Below are 19,092 nucleotides of genomic sequence, written 5' to 3' on the forward strand. Positions count from 1 at the left end.
AAATAGTGAAATGCGCATGTCAAGCCTAGTACGAACGATCGTTTCCAACGATGTACTACTTTTGCAAACGATCGTCGTTGGTTAAAATCCGCCGAGACAGAACTTTCTTTTGTAGCGATTTGGCTCGTTCGTCGTTTGCCTTAATAGTCGGTGGTTCGTTTTTTGTAACGATCGTCGTTGGTAAAGATCGGGGAACGATCGTTACAAACGACTATAGTCGCATGTGTGTACGCACCTTGAGTCAGGGAGACAGCTGAGTTCTGAGACTGCGGGGATGGCCCATTTTGCCCAGTGTTCGGGATTGGGTAGCGTTAAAACAATAATTTAAAGTGTATGGAGGCTGCCATAATTAATTTCCTTTTAATACAATACTCATTGCCTGGCAGCTCTGCTGTTGTATTGCTGCAGTAATGTCTGAATAACACCAGATACAAGAATGTAGCTAATCTTGCCAGATCTGTCATTAATGTTAAACACCTGATCTGCTGCATACTTGTTTAGGGTCTATGGCTAAAGGCATTAGAGGCAGAGGAGCAGCTGGATAGCCAGACAACTGCTATTGCTTAAAAGAAAATAAATATGGCAGCCTCCATATACCTCTCACTTCAGGTTCCCTTTAAAGGAAATTTAAACTCATTAAAAAAAATCCAGCTTTAACTTACCTGGGGCTTCTACTGGCCGCCTGAAGCTGCCATGTGCCCGTGCCGTGACAACCCGATCCTGCAGTCTCCCGTAGCGACCCACTTAGGTCTCTGGCGACTCAGCGGGTCGATGGCCACTGCAGGGGCCGGTAGAAGCCCCAAGTAAGCTAAACTGGATACTTTTCAATGATTTTGGGTTTCCTTTAAAGTACACCTGATTTGAAAGACAAGACAAATAACATTTATATCGCGCTTTTCTCCTGGCGGACTCAAAGCGCCAGAGCTGCAGCCACTAGGACGCGCTCTATAGGCAGTAGCAGTGTTAGGGAGACTTGCCAAAGGTCTCCTACTGAATAGGTGCTGGCTTACTGAACAGGCAGAGCCGAGATTCGAACCCTGGTCTCCTGTGTCAGAGGCAGAGCCCTTAACCATTACACCATCCAGGTGTATGAAGGCTGCCATACTTATTTCCTTTTAAACAATACCAGTTGCTGTGCAGTCCTGCTGATCTATTTGGCTTCAGGGTCTGTGGATAAATGTATTATGCTGGGAATACACCATGAGTTTTTTTTTTGGCAGATAGATGGCTTGATGGATCATTTCCAACAGGTCTGATCTGATTTTGATTTGCTCATAAAAGGGAATGGAAATCGATAAAAAAAAGATTGGAAAATCGATCAGAAAATAGATCAGACAGTAACTCTGCTGAAAATATTAATTGTGTACTCCCAGCATTGGATGTTGAAGATCAGCAGAACAGCCAGGCAATTTGCATTGTTTATAAGGAAATAAATGTCAGCTTCAATATACCTCTTAAGGTAGCCATACACTGGTCGATTTGCCATCAGATCGACCAACAGATAGATCCCTCTCTGATCGAATCTGATCAGAGAGGGATCGTATGGCTGCCTTTACTGCATACAGATTGTGAATCGATTTCAGCATGAAACCGATCACAATCTGTGAAGCTGAAGCTGCCCCCCCCCCCCCCGCATACATTACCTGCTTTGACCGGTGCGACTCCCCCGGTCTCTGCTGTCTTCTTCTCCGTGCTGGTCTCCGGGTCCAGCTGGCTTCACTGAACTTCCTGCCGGGGGAAGTTTAAACAGTAGAGGGCGCTCTACTGTTTAAACTTCCTGCCGGGACAGGAAGTTCAGTGAAGCCAAGCCAGCCGGAGCCGGAGCCCAGCATGGAGAAGAAGACAGCGGAGACCGGGGGAGTCGCTCCGGCTGGAGCAAGTAATGTATTGCCGCTATCATCGGTCATTCGAACGCCACTATCGACGCACTCCCGACCCGCCGGCGATCGAGCAAAATCTTCCGCACGGACGAATCGACGGGAGCGATTGATTTCGGATGGAAATCGATTCTTTTGTCAGTGTTTGCGCAACGATTTCACAGCAGATTCGATCACAGTGATCAAATCTGCTTTATATCGGCGGGAAAATTGTTAGGTGTATGGGCCCCTTAACTTCAGGTATGCTTTAAGTAATAGTGCTATTTTCTATTAGCAGCGTTTTGCGGTGTGATTACAATCGCTGTGGATTCGCAGGGCGCCAGGTACTGTTAAACTAATGAAAACCATGTTTCCATTAGTTCTCTGCCTTTGTGATGCGATTTTCCCCAACCGCAATCATCATGCCTGCTGCATTTTTAGTGCCATTGGCCTTCCATACAAAGTGTAAGATCACAGAAAAATTGCATAGCAATCATGCCGCTGTGTGATTTTTCTGCAATTTAGCAGTTCAAAGATTTTTCCTTGCCATTTTTTTCCTCCTGTCGTAAATTGCAAACGCACTGCAATCGCTGTTGTGCACCTGTTGTATCACGGTGCAATAGCAGCGCAGTGCTGCAGTAGGAAATGTGAGAAACTTGCTCGAATCGCAGCGCGATCGCGGTTAAGATAGTTTCTCAGTGGAAATCAGGCCATCAGTATAATTACCAAATAAAAAAAAACAAGTAGATTTTTATTAGATAACTCCACCATCGACCTTCCTGCAGTATATTAAGAATAATGATTGTAATATTAAATTAACATGTTTACATAGATCAGATGTTTTGTTAATACAGAAGTGCACTGAAGTATTCCTAATGAGCTGATATTTATTATCATTAATTTAACCTAATTAGGAAGAGATTTACACCAGTAAACATTTGATCATGATGTCTGAGAAGTCTTTCAGCAACAGGCAAGCATGTTGGAGCAGTTGTTATAGGGACACCTAGAGGTAATGAGAGGGTACTGCGTACACAGCTAGTGAAGTATGGTGCAGTGTTAGTGGACCTGAATTCTTGCACAGGACAGAAGGAAAACATAGAGAAATGCACCCTGTATGTATTTAGAGAGTTTAGCCTGTTTAATTCCCCCTCATTTACTAATAACAAGTTGTAATATTATCTCTCCCTTGTGTCACCTGACTGCCATGGCAGATAATGTCATTTGTAGGCACATGATGTTAACCCTATGTCTGCTTCCAGGAAAGCAGGAAGTAGAAATAGTGCACATTTATTTTAGGATTTGTATCAGCTGTTACAAAGAAATGTTTTTTTGTTTAAGGCTGCTTTCACAGTAAGACGTTACCGGCGCACGTTAGTGCAGCCTGTAACGCAGCCTAACTCACAGCAATGAAAACTAAATGGGCTGTTCACAGTGCCCACGTTGCGTTACATAGTAACGCAGCACGTTTAAACAAAGTGCTGCATGCTGTACGTTATACGCGGCTAAGCCATGTTAGACTGTTTGCACATGCTCAGTAATGTTGGAGGAGGAGGTTTCCCCTCCTCCTCCGCGGCCAGTCACATGGCTATTTAATATTCACTGCACTGTGTGACGTGCAGTGTTTACTTCCTGGAGTGGCCGCTTTGTGCGGCGATTGGCTGGCGGGACCACGTGATGCTGCATGCGTCCAAAAGTACGCATCACGGCATCACGGACGCATGAAGAGCCGCATAACGCGGCTCAATCTGACGTCCAACTTCAACCCCACTATGCGTTGCGTTAGGGGCACATTATGCGGCCTTAACGTGGCATCTAACGCAACGTCTTAGTAGGAAAGAAGCCTAAAGGTTATATTATGCTGTTGCATATCTTTTACAGCAGAGAGGAAGTTCTAAGTTCAGGTACGCTTTAAAGTAGGAAGTAGACAAACTGCAGATGTATTGCAGGACTTATATCAGCTGTAGCAAAGAAAGCGATAGTGTACCATCTCTGTATGTTACATTCACTTTTGTACGGTTCTGATCTAGTTCAGGAGCTTGCAATAAACTATGTACAGTTAGCCACTGAAGATATTACCAGGATCAACATTTGTGGGTTTGATGTCAGCCTATCTGCTTCGTGATTGAAGCGGACCTGAACTCAGAACTTCCTCTCTGCTCTAAAAGATAAGCAACAGCATAATAACCTTTACAGAAAAGCATTTATTTGTTACAGCCCACATAACGTCCACTGAGATTCTTCAGAGTGGGTACTTACTGGTGTCATGGAAGCACAGAAAGAGTTAACCCCCTGTTTATATACAGTGTGTCTGAATGACACAACCCTCCACACAGATCAGACAGAATGGACAGCTCAAATTACACTAGACAGGCTGTTATCTCTAAACACACACAGGGTGGGTTTCTCTGTTTTTTTTCTTCTCTCCTGTGGAAGAGTGTAGGTCCTCTTTAATGTTTCAAAAGCTTGAAATGAACCACGAACAGTTAGTCGTTAAAGGTATGAGCGGAATCAGCGTTTGTTGGTGTGATGTCGGCATACCTACACAGCGTGATTTTTAGAGAATGACGAACGTATGTAATCTATATTAGCCAGTTTCCTCTGATTCTGAATCATTTTGATAAAGTTAGAATTAAGTGTACCTGTCGTGACAACAAAGTGCCCCTAAGGGGTACTTACCTCAGAATGGGGAAGCCTCTGAATCCTAAAGAGGTGTCCCTCGTCCTCCTCCCCAAGCCCGTTCTAGTGATGGGACCATTGAAAAAGAACTTGGGGACAGCTTGCTCAGGCACACTAGCGCCGTGCCACTTGGCTTTGTTTGGAAAAAGCTGAGCCGGTTCACGGCCGCGCCACAACGCAGGCGTGAGCTGTAGTAGCATGGACCCAATCGGACTTGGCTATTTCAGTCAGTGGGCAGGGAGGCCACTCTTCTGTTTCCTAGAGCCGATAGGCGGCAGCTGGTCATTTGTGGGTTTCCATGGAAACGAACGAGCGGCCGTTCCATGTCTGTTCACGGAGGGTGTCTCGCAAGGCGAAATGTAAACACGCGGGAAAGAAATCCCTTGTGTTTACATCCTACGGCACTGCTGCGACAGTTTGGCGATCCCCGGCCTCTGATTGGCCGGGGATCGCCGGCATCTGTTAGGCTGAAGCCTATCAGAGTCGGTACAGGACGGATTGCCGTCCTGTACCGCCCATAGTGAGCAGGAGAGGGAGGGAAGGAGAGGAAGGGGGAATAGCGTTGTGGAGGGGGGCTTTGAGGAGCCCACCCCCCGCTCGGCCACACAGAGCGGCGGTGATCAGACCCCCTCAGCAGGACATCCCCCTAGTGGGGAAAAAGGGGGGGGGGGGGAAGTCTGATTGCCCTGCCTCAAACCTGATCTGTGCTGCGGGCTGGAGAGCCCACGCAGCACAGATCAGTAAAATTGCCCTGGTCCTTAAAGAGACACTGAAGCGAAAAAAAAATTATGATATTATGATTTGTATGTGTAGTACAGCTAAGAAATAAAACATTAAGATCAGATACATCAGTCTAATTGTTTCCAGTACAGGAAGAGTTGAGAAACTCCAGTTGTTATCTCTATGCAAACAAGCCATTAAGCTCTCCGACTAAGTTAGTCGTGGAGAGGGCTGTTATCTGACTTTTATAATCTCAACTGTTACTAAACAAATTACTTTTCCTCTGCTAGAGGAGAGGTCATTACTTCACAGACTGCTCTGAAAGACTTATTTTGAATGCAGAGTGTTGTGTAATCTGCACATATTAGAGAATCATGCAATGTTAGAAAAAAACACTATATACTTGAAAATAAAAGTATGAGAATATTTTCTTTGCTGCTAATCTTCTAGTAATTATTCATAGTACACAACCACTTCATTATATCATATATTTTTTTCGCTTCAGTGTCTCTTTAAGTGGTTAAACACTTTGGTTTACAGATTATTTGGGAAGGGTTGTGAGGGGAGTAAGCAGCCAGGAAGCATACATTCCTGGAGAGTGGTAATTTTCTCATTTGCAGTCAGTTTTGTACCATATGACATGAAACAAGAACCTGGCCACCTTTCATTTGGGATATAGCCGCAATAAATTGTCAGTGAGAATTTCCAACCTCCACACATGAATGTGATGGGAAATAGGAAGTTGAGCGGCAGCCAAGAGACGTTCCCTTGTTCTGTCACAGCAGTCGCTGGGCTGCCAAAACAAACTCTGGAGGCAGACACAGCGTGGACCTTGATTTGGAGTCTAGTTTTGAAGGACCACGATAAAACCTTGAATGGAGTCCAGAAACCTGGATTTGTGTGTGAAATGATTGTTGCACACACTAGAAATAGCCTGTCTCAGAGATAGGTCACTGCAAGGAAGATGTGAGGGAACTGTGCTGTGCGTTAAGCTTTCTTCATTACTCACAACAATGGGCCTTGTGTGTAGGAGTGATGAGAGAACAGTTCATATTGTCCTTTGCTGCTAACCGGACTGGGCAGGAATCGTGTAGCTCGCTCCTGTACATCTATCTCAGGGATTTCTCACCGCTGGATTCTACAGAAATCTGTCACGTGATTTAACCCAGAAGTGTCATCTGAAAACTGTAGGAGAAAGATGAGCAGCACCCTCAGTTTGTAGTTAGCGATGTGAGTGGGGGAAGGTCACAGCAGTGGCGGAGCTAAGGAGCTGTGGGCCTCAGTGATTGCACTTCAACAAGGTATAGGATTGCAGAAACATTGCTTTGTAATCGCTATACAAAGCTATTTTTTTGAGCTTTTACTACCAAACCTATGGAAACCCCAAATCATTATGGTGATTGCAACTGCTGTACAAATCACTTTAAGAGAACCCGAGGTGTGTTTAAAGAATGTTATCTGCATACAGAGGCTGAATCTGCCTATACAGCCCAGCCTCTGTTGCTATCCCAAACCCCACTAAGGTCCCCCTGCACTCTGCAATCCCTCATAAATCACAGCCGTGCTGTGAGGCTGTGTTTACATCTGTCGTGTCAGTCTCAGCTGCTCCCCCGCCTCCTGCATAGCTCCGGTCCCTGCCCCCGTCCATTCCCTCCAATCAGCAGGGAGGGAAGGGATGCAGGCGGGGACTGGAGTTCTGCAGGAGGCGGGGAGAGCAGCAGACTGACACTATAGAGATAAACACAGCCAGCTCTGACAAGCTGTTTGTCAGCAGCGTGGCTGTGATTTATGAGGGATTGCAGAGTGCAGGGGGACCTTAGAGGGGTTTGGGATAGCAACCGAGGCTGGGCTGTATAGGCAGATCCAGCCTCTGTATGCAGATAATATTCTTCAAACCCACCTCGGGTTCTCTTTAAAGGGAGTCTGAAGAGAAATGTAAAACAAAAAACAGATACTTACCTATGGAGAGGGAAGGCTCTGGGTCCTATCGAGCTTTCCCGTTCCTTTACCGGTCCCCGCGTTCCCTCGCAGGCTTCCCCATTAACAGACCATGACCCATGGGTGCTAGACTGCTCTCTTCTGCTTTGTTGCAGCTTCAGCAGTCTTCGGAAGCATTCAGGCTTCTGGAGACGGGCTGTGACGTGAGCACGCGAGTTCCCCCTCTTTTGCACTCGCACGTGCGCAGCACAGAGCCGCCCGTCTTCGGTAACCCAGGTGCCTCTGAAGACTGCCGAAGTTTCCCGCGGCGGGAGATTTAAACTGAGAAGCCTGCGGAAGAATGAGGAGACAGGGGGGACAACGGGAAGGCTCTATAGGATCCAGAGTATTCTCTCTCCTTAGGTAAGTATCTGTGTTTTCTTTTAAATTTCCCTTTAGATTCACTTTAAATTCAAAAGAGCTTCAAAAACACCAAAAATCGCTCCAAAAACACTGCAAAAATCACTACCAAAAGTAGTCAGGGAGAAAGTGTAAAAGAGCCCTCACACCTAAAAACGTTTTGCGATTAGTGATTCTGGAGTGAGTGGCTTTTGGCAATTTTTTATGGGCTCTTTTACACTACATGCGACTCCAATTTCTGGTTTTGATACGATTTTACATGTGATTCCAATATTTGATGCCATTTAAAAGTCCTACATGCTGCATTTTTCTTCTTGTGTTGCCGGTGAAATTTGGAATCACAAACCTGAATTGAGATTTGCAGTGTAAGAGAAGCCTTAAAGGGAACCAGAGACGTAGCACCCTTGTGTATTTTACCATATATATCAGTAAGAACATTAGAGAAAACACTTACCATGCTCTCTGTTTCATCCTCACTGCTAAAAGTGTCTGTTAGCAGCTGTGATAAGAATCCTGGACTGAGCATTCAGTCTGGCTTTGCAGGGAATAATTAGAGCTGAGTCATTATAGCAGAGCCACAAGGGGGCAGGCTTGGGCTTGAAAAGACACCAGAGAAGACAGACTCAGCTATAATCTTTCCGTAGCAAAGCTAGACTGAGTGCTCAGTTGGGGATTCTTATCAAAGGTGATAACAGTCAGATTAAACAGAGAACAATGAAACAAAGAGCAGATTAGGTGTTTACTGTCATGTTCCCACTGATTTATAAGGTAAAATACAAGAGGGTGCTTCATCTCTGGTTCTCTTTAAATACATTTTGAAGTGTTTTTGCTTTTTTTATACGTTCTACAGAATTACCCATGTGATTTCATGAACCACCTGCTTTTCTAAACACTAGTGATTGGAAAATTGCTGAAAAGCGCTTTTGGTGTGAAACAGCCCAGATGGGTATTGTTTATGGTCTCGTGTAGCCACTGGTGAATGCAATGAAAAAAAAGTGCTAAGTGGGACTAATATAATCCATGACTATTCTGCTTAAAGTGACACACATTGCCTCCTCAGCTTCTGTGTAGTACTGGTGATTAAAGAACAACTGTAGCAAGAAGTACGTGGAGGTTGCCATATTAATTTCCTTTTAAACAATACCAGTTGCCTGGCAGCCTTGCTGATTTATTTCGCTGCAGAAGTGGCTGAATCACACCAGAAACAAGCATGCAGCTAATCTTCACCCGAAGAAGGCGTGGCTAAGCGCCGAAACGCGTTGTGACGTCAGACGGCTTGCCGAGAGGATTGTTAGCCGGCGGTTGTCCTCCTCTCTACCTGCTCACCATCCGCACGGACCCTGATAGCCCTGGCCAGGCACAGGACGCTGAGGGGACTCGCTGGTGGCCTCTTGAATGTGCAATCCTTGCACATACACTGTAAGTGTATTGATTTTAAAGCGTGTGAATCGATTAAAAGTGGTAACGCACCATCGGAGCGCTCTGTTTTTTCCTTTGTATCTCCCATATTAGCATACTGGCACCACCCAGTGTAAGGAGCAGCACCGAGGTGAAATCCATCTAAAGGGCCATAACCATCTCCAGCTAGCGCCGGTACTAACACTTTGCATGCAGCTAATCTTGCCAGATCTGACAGTATTGTCAGAAACACCTGATTTGCTGCATGCTTGTTCAGGGTCTAAAGGCTCATACACACATCAAACCATAGTCTTTTGAAAATGAAAGATCACAGACCAATGTTACCCCATTCCATGTAGTATGAGAGCCATACCTACACAGTCCATTCTATGGAGCTGAACTCCCCATCAGATAGAAATCTTTGCAAGATGCTGCACACAAAGATGCTGTAGACATTCAAAAGATCAGTATCTGCAAAAGATTTGTTCCTGGAAAAGATCCGTTCCTGCAAAATGCATTCATAGTCTATGATATCTGCAGATCCTCATATACACCTTGCTTAACAGACATTCATCTGCAGATCAGATCCACCAGGATGGATTTTCAGATCTGCAGATGATTGTCAGATCTGCAGATGAATGTCTGTTAAACAAGGTGTGTATGATGATCTGCAGATCTCATAGACTATGAATGTAATTTGCAGGAACGGATCTTTGGCAGGAACTGATCTTTTGCAGATACTGGTCTGTACAGCATCTGTGTGTGCAGCATCTTGCAAAGATTTTTTTCTGATGGGGAGTTCAGCTCCATAGAATAGACTGTGTAGGTATGGCTCTCATACTACATGAAAGGGGGTAAAATTGGTCTGTGATCTTTCATTTTCAAAAGACTATGGTCTGATGTGTGTATGTGGCCTAAGGCTAAAAGTATTATAGGCAGAGAAGCTGGTATTGCTTAAAAGGAAATCCAATATGCCGGCCTCCATATTCCTCTTGCTTCAGTTGTCCTTTAAAGGGACACTGTAGGGGGATCGGGGGAAAATAAGTTGAAGTTACCCGGGGCTTCTAATGGTCCCCCGCAGACAACCTGTGCACCGTACAGCCACTCCCCAATGCTCTGGCCCCGCCTCCAGTTCACTTCTGGAATTTCAGACTTTAAAGTCTGAAAACCACTGCGCCTGCGTTGTCGTGTCCTTGCTTCCCCTGATGTCACTAGGAGCGCACGGTGCAGGCACAGGCTATACTGGGAATGCGCAGTACGCTCCTGATGCTATCAGCGGGAGCGAGGACACGGCAATGCAGGCGCAGTGGTTTTCAGACTTTAAAGTCTGAAATTCCAGAAGTGATCCAGAGGCGGGCCGGAGCATTGGGGAGTGGCTGCGCGGGCACAGGATGTCTGTGGGGGACCATTGGAAGCCCCGGGTAACTTCAACTCATTTTCCCCTGACCCCCCCCCTTACAGTGTCCCTTTAACCACTTGAGGACCACAGTCTTTCTACCTTAAGGACCAGAGCCTTTTTCTCCATTCAGAGCACTGCAGCTTTCACGGTTTATTGCTCGGTCATACAACCTACCACCTAAATGAATTTTACCTCCTTTTCTTGTCACTAATACAGCTTTCTTTTGGTGCTATTTGATTGCTGCTGCGAGTTTTAGTTTTTATTATATTCATCAAAAAAGACATGAATTTTGTCAAAAAATGATTTTTTTTTTACTTTCTGTGCTGACATTTTTCAAATAAAGTAAAATTTCTGTATACATTTTTGTCCAAATTTATTCTGCTACATGTCTTTGATAAAAAAAAATCCATTCAGTGTATATTTATTGGTTTGGGTAAAAGTTATAGCGTTTACAAGCTATGGTGCCAAAAGTGAATTTTCCCATTTTGAAGCATCTCTGACTTTTCTGACCACCTGTCATGTTTCATAAGGTGCTAAAATTCCAGGATAGTATAAATACCCCCCAAATGACCCCATTTTGGAAAGAAGACATCCCAAAGTATTCACTGAGAGGCATGGTGAGTTCATAGAAGATTTTATTTTTTGTCACAAGTTAGCGGAAAATGACACTTTGTGACAATAAATAAATAAATAAATAAAGTTTCCATTTCTTCTAACTTGCGACAAAAAAAAATGAAATATGCCACGGACTCACCATGCCCCTCTTTGAATACCTTGAAGTGTCTACTTTCAAAAATTGGGTCATTTGTGGGGTGTGTTCACTGTCCTGGCATTTTGGGGGGTGCCTAATTGTAAGCACCCCTGTAAAGCCTAAAGGTGCTCATTGGACTTTGGGCCCCTTAGCACAGTTAGGCTGCAAAAAAGTGCCACACGTGTGGTATTGCCGTACTCAGGAGAAGTAGTATAATGTGTTTTGGGGTGTATTTTTACACATACCCATGCTGGGTGGGAGAAATATCTCTGTAAATGACATTTTTTTTTTATTTTTTTTACGCACAATTGTCCATTTACAGAAATATTTCTCCCACTCAGCATGGGTATGTGTAAAAATACACCCCAAAACACATTATACTACTTCTCCTGAGTACGGCAATACCACATGTGTGGCACTTTTTTGCACCTAAGGGGCCCAACGTCCAATGAGTACCTTTAGGATTTCACAGGTCATTTTGGGACATTTGTTTTCAAGACTACTCCTCACGGTTTAGGGCCCCTAAAATGCCAGGGCAGTATAGGAACCCCACAAATGACCCCATTTTAGAAAGACGCCACCCCAAGGTATACCGTTAGGAGTATGGTGAGTTCATAGAAGATTTTATTCTTTGTCACAAGTACCGTATATACTCGCATATAAGCCGACTCGCATATAAGCCAACCCCCCAACTTTTCCCTGAAAAACCAGGGAAAAATGATTGACCCCCATATAAGCCCGGGGTAGGAAATGCTGGATTGGTGCAGCCCCCCAGTGTGTTCCAGTATAGCTAGTATAGTGCCCAGTATGGGTAGGTAGTGCCTCAGTATAGCTAGTATAGTGCCCAGTTTAGCAAGTATAGTTCCCAGTATAGCTAGTAAAGTGCCCAGTTTAGCTAGTATAGTGCCCAGTATAGCCAGTATAGTGCCCAGTATAGGTAGGTAGTGTCCAGTATAGCTAGTAAAGTGCCCAGTTTAGCTAGTATAGTGCCCAGTTTAGCTAGTATAGTGCCCAGTTAAGCTAGTATAGTGCCCAGTTTAGCTAGTATAGTACCCCAGTATAGCTAGTATAGTGCCCCAGTATGGCTAGTATAGATCCCAGTTTAGCCAGTATAGTGTCCAGTATAGGTAGGTAGTGTCCAGTATAGCTAGTATAGTGCCCAGTATAGCTAGTATAGTGCCCAGTACAGCCAGTATAGTGCCCAGTATAGCTAGTAAAATGCTCAGTATAGCTAGTTTAGTGCCCAGTATAGCTAGTAAAATGCCCAGTATGCAGGGGGCAGGAAAGAGCGCGGCTCCCTGTAGCGGCGATCTGTATCGCCGTTACCAGGGGAACCGCCCTTTCCTGCCCCTTGCATCGTCACAGCAGCAGCGCCGGGTGCGCTGCTGTGATACACTCTGCAACTGAACATGAGAAGGGGAACGTGGATTAGGAAGCGGCCGCTGCCTAAGCAGGTAATAGCAGCGGCGGCCGCGGGGGGAGCGGGGCGCGGACCACCCGACCACTAGACCACCAGGAAAGACTCGCATACAAGCCGACCCCCCAACTTTTGACCCCCTTTTTGGGGGTCAAAAATTCGGCTTGTATGCGAGTATATACGGTAAGCGGAAATTGATTTTAATTGTTTTTTTTTCACAAAGTGTCATTTTCTGCTAACTTGTGACAAAAAATAAAATCTTCTATGAACTCACCATACTCCTAATGGAATACCTTTGGGTGTCTTCTTTCTAAAATATGGTCATTTGTGGGGTTCCTATACTGCCCTGGCATTTTAGGGGCCCTAAACCGTGAGGAGTAGTCTTGAAACCAAATGCCGCAAAATGACCTGTGAAATCCTAAAGGTACTCATTGGACTTTAGGGTGCACAAAAGTGCCACACATGTGGTACCGCTGTACTCAGGAGAAGTAGTATAATGTGTTTTGGGGTGTATTTTTACACATACCCATGTTGGGTGGGAGAAATATCTCTGTAAATGACAATTTTTTAATTTTTTTTTTACGCACAATTGTCTATTTACAGAAATATTTCTCCCACCCAGCATGGGTATGTGTAAAAATACACCCCAAAACACATTATACTACTTCTTCTGAGTACGGCGATACCACATGTGTGACACTTTTTTGCAACCTAGGTGCGCTAAGGGGCCTAACGTCCTATTCACAGGTCATTTTGAGGCATTTGGATTCTAGACTACTCCTCACGGTTTAGGGCCCCTAAAATGCCAGGGCAGTATAGGAACCCCACAAGTGACCCCATTTTAGAAAGAAGACACCCCAAGGTATTCTGTTAGGAGTATGGTGAGTTCATAAAAGATTTTTTTTTTGTCACAAGTTAGCGGAAATTGACACTTTGTGAGAAAAAAAACAATACAAATCAATTTCCGCTAACTTGTGACAAAAAATTAAATCTTCTATGAACTCGTCATACACCTAACGGAATACCTTGGGGTGTCTTCTTTCTAAAATGGGGTCACTTGTGGGGTTCCTATACTGCCCTGGCATTTTAGGGGCCCTAAACCGTGAGGAGTAGTCTAGAATCCAAATGCCTCAAAATGACCTGTGAAATCCTAAAGGTACTCATTGGACTTTGGGCCCCTTAGCGCAGTTAGGCTGCAAAAAAGTGCCACACATGTGGTACTGCCGTGCTCAGAAGAAGTAGTATAATGTGTTTTGTGGTGTATTTTTACATATACCCATGCTGGGTGGGTGAAATATCTCTGTAAATGACAAATGTTTGATTTTTTTTACACACAATTGTCTATTTACAGAGAGATTTCTCCCACCCAGCATGGGTATGTGTAAAAATACACCCCAAAACACATTATACTACTTCTCCTGAGTACAGCGATACGACATGTGTGACACTTTTTTGCAGCCTAGGTGCGCTAAGGGGCCCAACGTCCTATTCACAGGTCATTTTGAGGCATTTGTTTTCTAGACTACTCCTCACGGTTTAGGGCCCCTAAAATGCCAGGGCAGTATAGGAACCCCACAAGTGACCCCATTTTAGAAAGAAGTCACCCCAAGGTATTCCGTTAGGTGTATGGTGAGTTCATAGATTTTATTTTTTGTCACAAGTTAGTGAAAAATGACACTTTGTGAAAAAACAATAAAAATCAATTTCTGCTAACTTTTGGCAAAATATCTTCTATGAACTCGTGATACACCTAACAGAATACCTTGGGGTGTCTTTTGTCTAAAAAGGGGTCACTTGTGGGGTTCCTATACTGCCCTGGCATTTTACGGGCCCAAAACTGTGAGTAATCTGGAAACCAAATGTCTCATAATGACTGTTCAGGGGTATAAGCATCTGCAAATTTTGATGACAGGTGGTCTATGAGGGGGCGAATTTTGTGGAACCGGTCATAAGCAGGGTGGCCTTTTAGATGACGGGCTGTATTAGGCCTGATCTGATGGATAGGAGTGCTAGGGGGGTGACAGGAGGTGATTGATGGGTGTCTCAGGGGGTGGTTAGAGGGGAAAATAGATGCAATCAATGCACTGGGGAGGTGATCGGAAGGGGGTCTGAGGGCGATCTGAGGGTTTGGCCGAGTGATCAGGAGCTTACACGGGGCAAATTAGGGCCTGATCTGATGGGTAGGTGTGCTAGGGGGTGACAGGAGGTGATTGCTGGGTGTCTCAAGGTGTGATTAGTGGGGGGAATAGCTGCAAGCAATGCACTGGCGAGGTGATCAGGGCTGGGGTCTGAGGGTGTTCTGAGGGTGTGGGCGGGTGATTGGGTGCCCTAGGAGCAGATAGGGGTCTAATCTGATGGGTAGCAGTGACAGGTGGTGACAGGGGGTGATTGATGGGTAATTAGTGGGTGTTTAGAGGAGAGAACAGATGTAAACAATGCACTTGGGAGGTGATCTGACGGCGGGTCTGCACGCGATCTGATGGTGTGGGTGGGTGATCAGATTGCCCGCAAGGGGCTGGTTAGGGGCTGATTGATGGGTGGCAGTGACAGGGGGTGATTGATGGGTGGCAGTGACAGGGAGTGATTGATGGGTGATTGACAGGTGATTGACAGGTGATTAGTGGGTTATTACAGGGAAGAACAGATGTAAATAATGCACTGGCGAATTGATAAAGGGGGGTCTGAGGGCAATCTGAGCGTGTGGGCGGGTGATTGGGTGCCCTAGGGAAAGAAAGGGGTCTAATCTGATGGGTAGCAGTGACAGGTGGTGACAGGTGGTGATTGATGGGTAATTAGTGAGTGTTTAGAGGAGAGAGCAGATGTAAACAGTGCACTTGGGAGGTGATCTGACGTCGGGTCTGCAGGCGATCTGAGGGTGTGGGTGGGTGATCAGATTGCCCGCAAGGGGCAGGTTAGGGGCTGATTGATGGGTGGCAGTGACAGGGGGTGATTGATGGGTAGCAGTGACAGGACGTGATTGATGGGTGATTGATGGGTGATTGATAGGTGATTGACAGGTGATCAGTGGGTTATTACAGGGAAGAACAGATGTAAATAATGTACTGGCAAATTGATAAGGGGGGGTCTGAGGACAATCTGAGTGTGTGGGCGGGTGATTGGGTGCCCGCAAGGGGCAGATTAGGGTCTAATCTGATGGGTAACAGTGACAGGTTGATGGGTGGCAGTGACAGGAGGTGATTGACGGGTGATTGACAGGTGATTGACAAGTGATTGACAGGTGATCAGGGGGGTAGATGCATACAGTACACGGGGGGGGGGGACTGGGGAGAATCTGAGGGGTGGGGGGTGATCAGGAGTCCCCAGGGGGCAGTTTAGGGAATAAAAAAATAGCGTTGACAGATAGTGACAGGTAGTGATTAATGGGTGATTAGGGGGGTGATTGGGTGCAAACAGTGGTCTGGGGGGTGGGCAGGGGGGGTCTGAGGGGTGCTGTGGGCGATCAGGGGGCAGGGGGGGGGGGCAGATCAGTGTGTTTGGTCGCAGACTAGGGTAGCTGCAGCCTGCCCTGGTGTTCCCTCGGACACTGGGACCACCAGGGCAGGAGGCAGCCTGTATAATACAGTTTGTATACATTACAAAGTGTAGTATACACTTTGTAGCGGCGATCGTGGGGTTAACAACCCGCCGTCGCTTCCGAACGGCCGGCGGGTTGTCGCCGCGGGTGGGTGGAGCCAGTTGCCGGGGGAAGCGCGCGTCACCAGTGACGCGATCGCTCCTCCGGCATGCCGAAAGGACGCAACGCCCATGGGCGTATTGCGGTCCTTTTGGCGTCCACTTTGCCGCCGCCCATCGGCTGTGGGCGGTCGGCAAGTGGTTAAAGAGGAACTCCAGTGAACATAGTGTAATAAAAAAGTGCTTAATTTTTATAATAATTATGTATAAATGATTTAGTCAGTGTTTGCCCATTGTAAAATCTTTTAAATCCCTGATTTACATTTTGACATTACATGGTGACATTTTTACTGTTGGGAGGTGATGTAGCTGCTGCATGTTTTTTTGGCAGTTGGAAAGGTTCACAGACAGGAAACTGCCAAGAGTACGTACTTTTCTTGTTTCTTGTGGGAGGGCTTTCACCACAATATCGGCCATACAGTGCCCCCTGATGGTCTGTTTGTGAAAAGGAATGGATTTCTCATGTAAAAGCAGTATCAGCTACTGATTGGGATAAAGTTCAATTCTTGTTTGGAGTTTTCCTTTAAATTGATGTAGAGATGATATTTTAATGATTCTGTCATAATGCTTATCTCTCATGACTTACCCTTATGAATGTATTTTTTTCCAGAAAGAAATACAAGCTATGAGCCAATGCAGTCACCCCAATGTTGTGACCTACTATACCTCATTTGTGGTGAAGGAAGAGTTATGGCTGGTCATGAAGTTACTAAGCGGAGGTAACGTAAATATAATGTCATAAAACACATGAGTTTCTAACTATAAAGGGCCTCAAGTAAACAACGGATGCATCACCATTCAATAGCCTGTAGTCATTAAAGAGTACCTGTAACGTTCTTAGATATTTATCACAGTAGGAGGGAGCCTCTGGATGATCTAGAGGCTTCCCCAAACCTCCACGACCTCTCTGCTGACGCTCAGGATGCCCCTCCTTATCGTTGCGGCCGAGATCCCCTCCGTGTACAAGTGTGTTCCTGCGGCACAAGAGCCAATGGGTTTACGCTTGCGTAGTAGCACGGAACTGCTCATGCACAGAAAAAAGCCATGCATGAGCAGCCCTGTGCTACTGCGCATGCGCGGGCCGTACTTATGCGCTTGTGCAGTGTGGTCACACCCTTAGACGGAGGGGAGGCTGCAAACAGTCTTTCACTTGTGTGGAAGATTGTTCAGAGGGTGCCAGCACAGCACAGGAGGGGCGTAGGAGGACCAGGAAAGGTTCTGGACCATCCAAAGGCTTTCCCCTACTAAAGTAAGATTGTAACGTAAAAAAAATATAGAAAAAAAACCTAAAACTTACAGGTATGCTTTAAACATTATTTAGAGAACCTCTGTCGTGAAAATCTTAAAATTTTAAATACATGTTAACATATACAAATAAGAAGTACGTTTCTTCCGGAGTTAAATGAGCCAAAAATTACTTTTCTCCTATATTGCTGTCTCTTATAGTAAGTAGTAGAAATCTGAGATTACAGACAGATTTTGGACTAGCCCATCTTCTCATAGGGGGTTCTTAGAGTTTTCTTTATTTTTGAAAGCACTTAGTGAATGGCAGTTGCTTCGTCCAACTGCCAGAAAAGTGTACGGTGAGCAAGAAGGCATTGTATAAATCTTTTTCAGTGAATGTCTTTATAAAGAATAAAGGCCATGCTGAAAATCCCCCATGAAAAGATGGACTAACCCAAAACCTGTCGGTAATGTCAGATTTGTACTACCTACTGTAAGTGACAGCAACATAGGAGAAAAGTCATTTATGGCTCATTTTACTCTGGAAGAAATGTACCATATTTTTCGGACTATAAAACGCTCCAGACCATAAGACGCACCTATGTTTAGAGGATAAAGTCCAGGGGAAAAAAAGATACTAAACCTGGTTACATCTGTGCTGCAGGGGCATCTTGTGAAGCTTACCCTCCAAGCTGTCAATTTAAGGTACACTGCTCAGTAACACTAACTCCTGCTGCCCCCACCAGCAACACTAATCCCTGAAAAAGTAATCCCTGCAGGACTGCAACACTAGCTACAAGTGCAGATGTAAAGGGAATAACAATTCAGGAATGAGGGAGACCTAAATAGACAGGCTTGGGGATTATTTCTGTGCCTCTGAGCAAAGTACAAACAGGGGTAATGAGGTGCTTAGTGTGGAGTAGATCTGCCCAGGATGATGCAGCAGAAGCTTCACCCTGTATTTTATGCACAGCTGCCCTTACTCCTGTTTCCTCCTAAGGCATGACCGTACCCTGCAAACAACAGTCTAAGGATGCTGACAATCAACAGATGACAACCAATACCTGGCACAATCCATGTGGCAGCGATCTATAATTCAGCCACCGCAAGTCCAAGTTCAAAGTTAAAGCTGACAACTGGTCCCCGGCACAATCCCCGCAGCCAGCGCGAGTCATTGTTCAAAGTTAATGCTGACAACTGGTCCTGGTGGAGGACGAACCGTCTAGATGGGTAATTATGCTTCTGCTGCGCTCTGCGTTAGGTGTTGCTGCCACGGGGATTGAGTGGGGTTGTATATTAACGGCCATTATCCGTATTCTAATCTCACGCTGGCTTTGCACGGATCGCTGCCGCTGAGATTTTACGGGGACCAGTTGTCAGCATTAACTTTGAACAATGACTCGCGCTGGCTGCGAGGATTGTGCCGGGGACAAGTTGTCAACTTTAACATTGACCAATGACTCGTGCTGGCTGCGGGGATTGTGCCGGGGACCACTTGTCAGCATTAACTTTAATTGAAGATGGACTCGCGCTGGCTCTGCTGTGGTCCAAATTCTGTACATTCGGACCATAAGACGCACTGACTTTTTCCCCCCACTTGTTGGGAAGAAAAAGTGCG

The 19,092-nt window shown here is 45.5% G+C and overlaps 1 protein-coding gene across 1 annotated transcript in view; it reads left to right on the top strand.

The window, feature by feature from the left end:
• Positions 1-19,092, top strand: part of STK39 (serine/threonine kinase 39) — an 827,935-nt gene that overhangs the window by 103,490 nt on the left and 705,353 nt on the right. The window contains exon 3 of the mRNA XM_068247051.1: positions 16,861-16,969. Within this exon, the coding sequence (XP_068103152.1) occupies positions 16,861-16,969 (109 nt within the window). The remainder of the gene's footprint in view (positions 1-16,860; positions 16,970-19,092) is intronic.

Source organism: Hyperolius riggenbachi, chromosome 7, assembly GCF_040937935.1.
Source record: "Hyperolius riggenbachi isolate aHypRig1 chromosome 7, aHypRig1.pri, whole genome shotgun sequence".
Lineage (NCBI taxonomy): Eukaryota > Metazoa > Chordata > Amphibia > Anura > Hyperoliidae > Hyperolius > Hyperolius riggenbachi.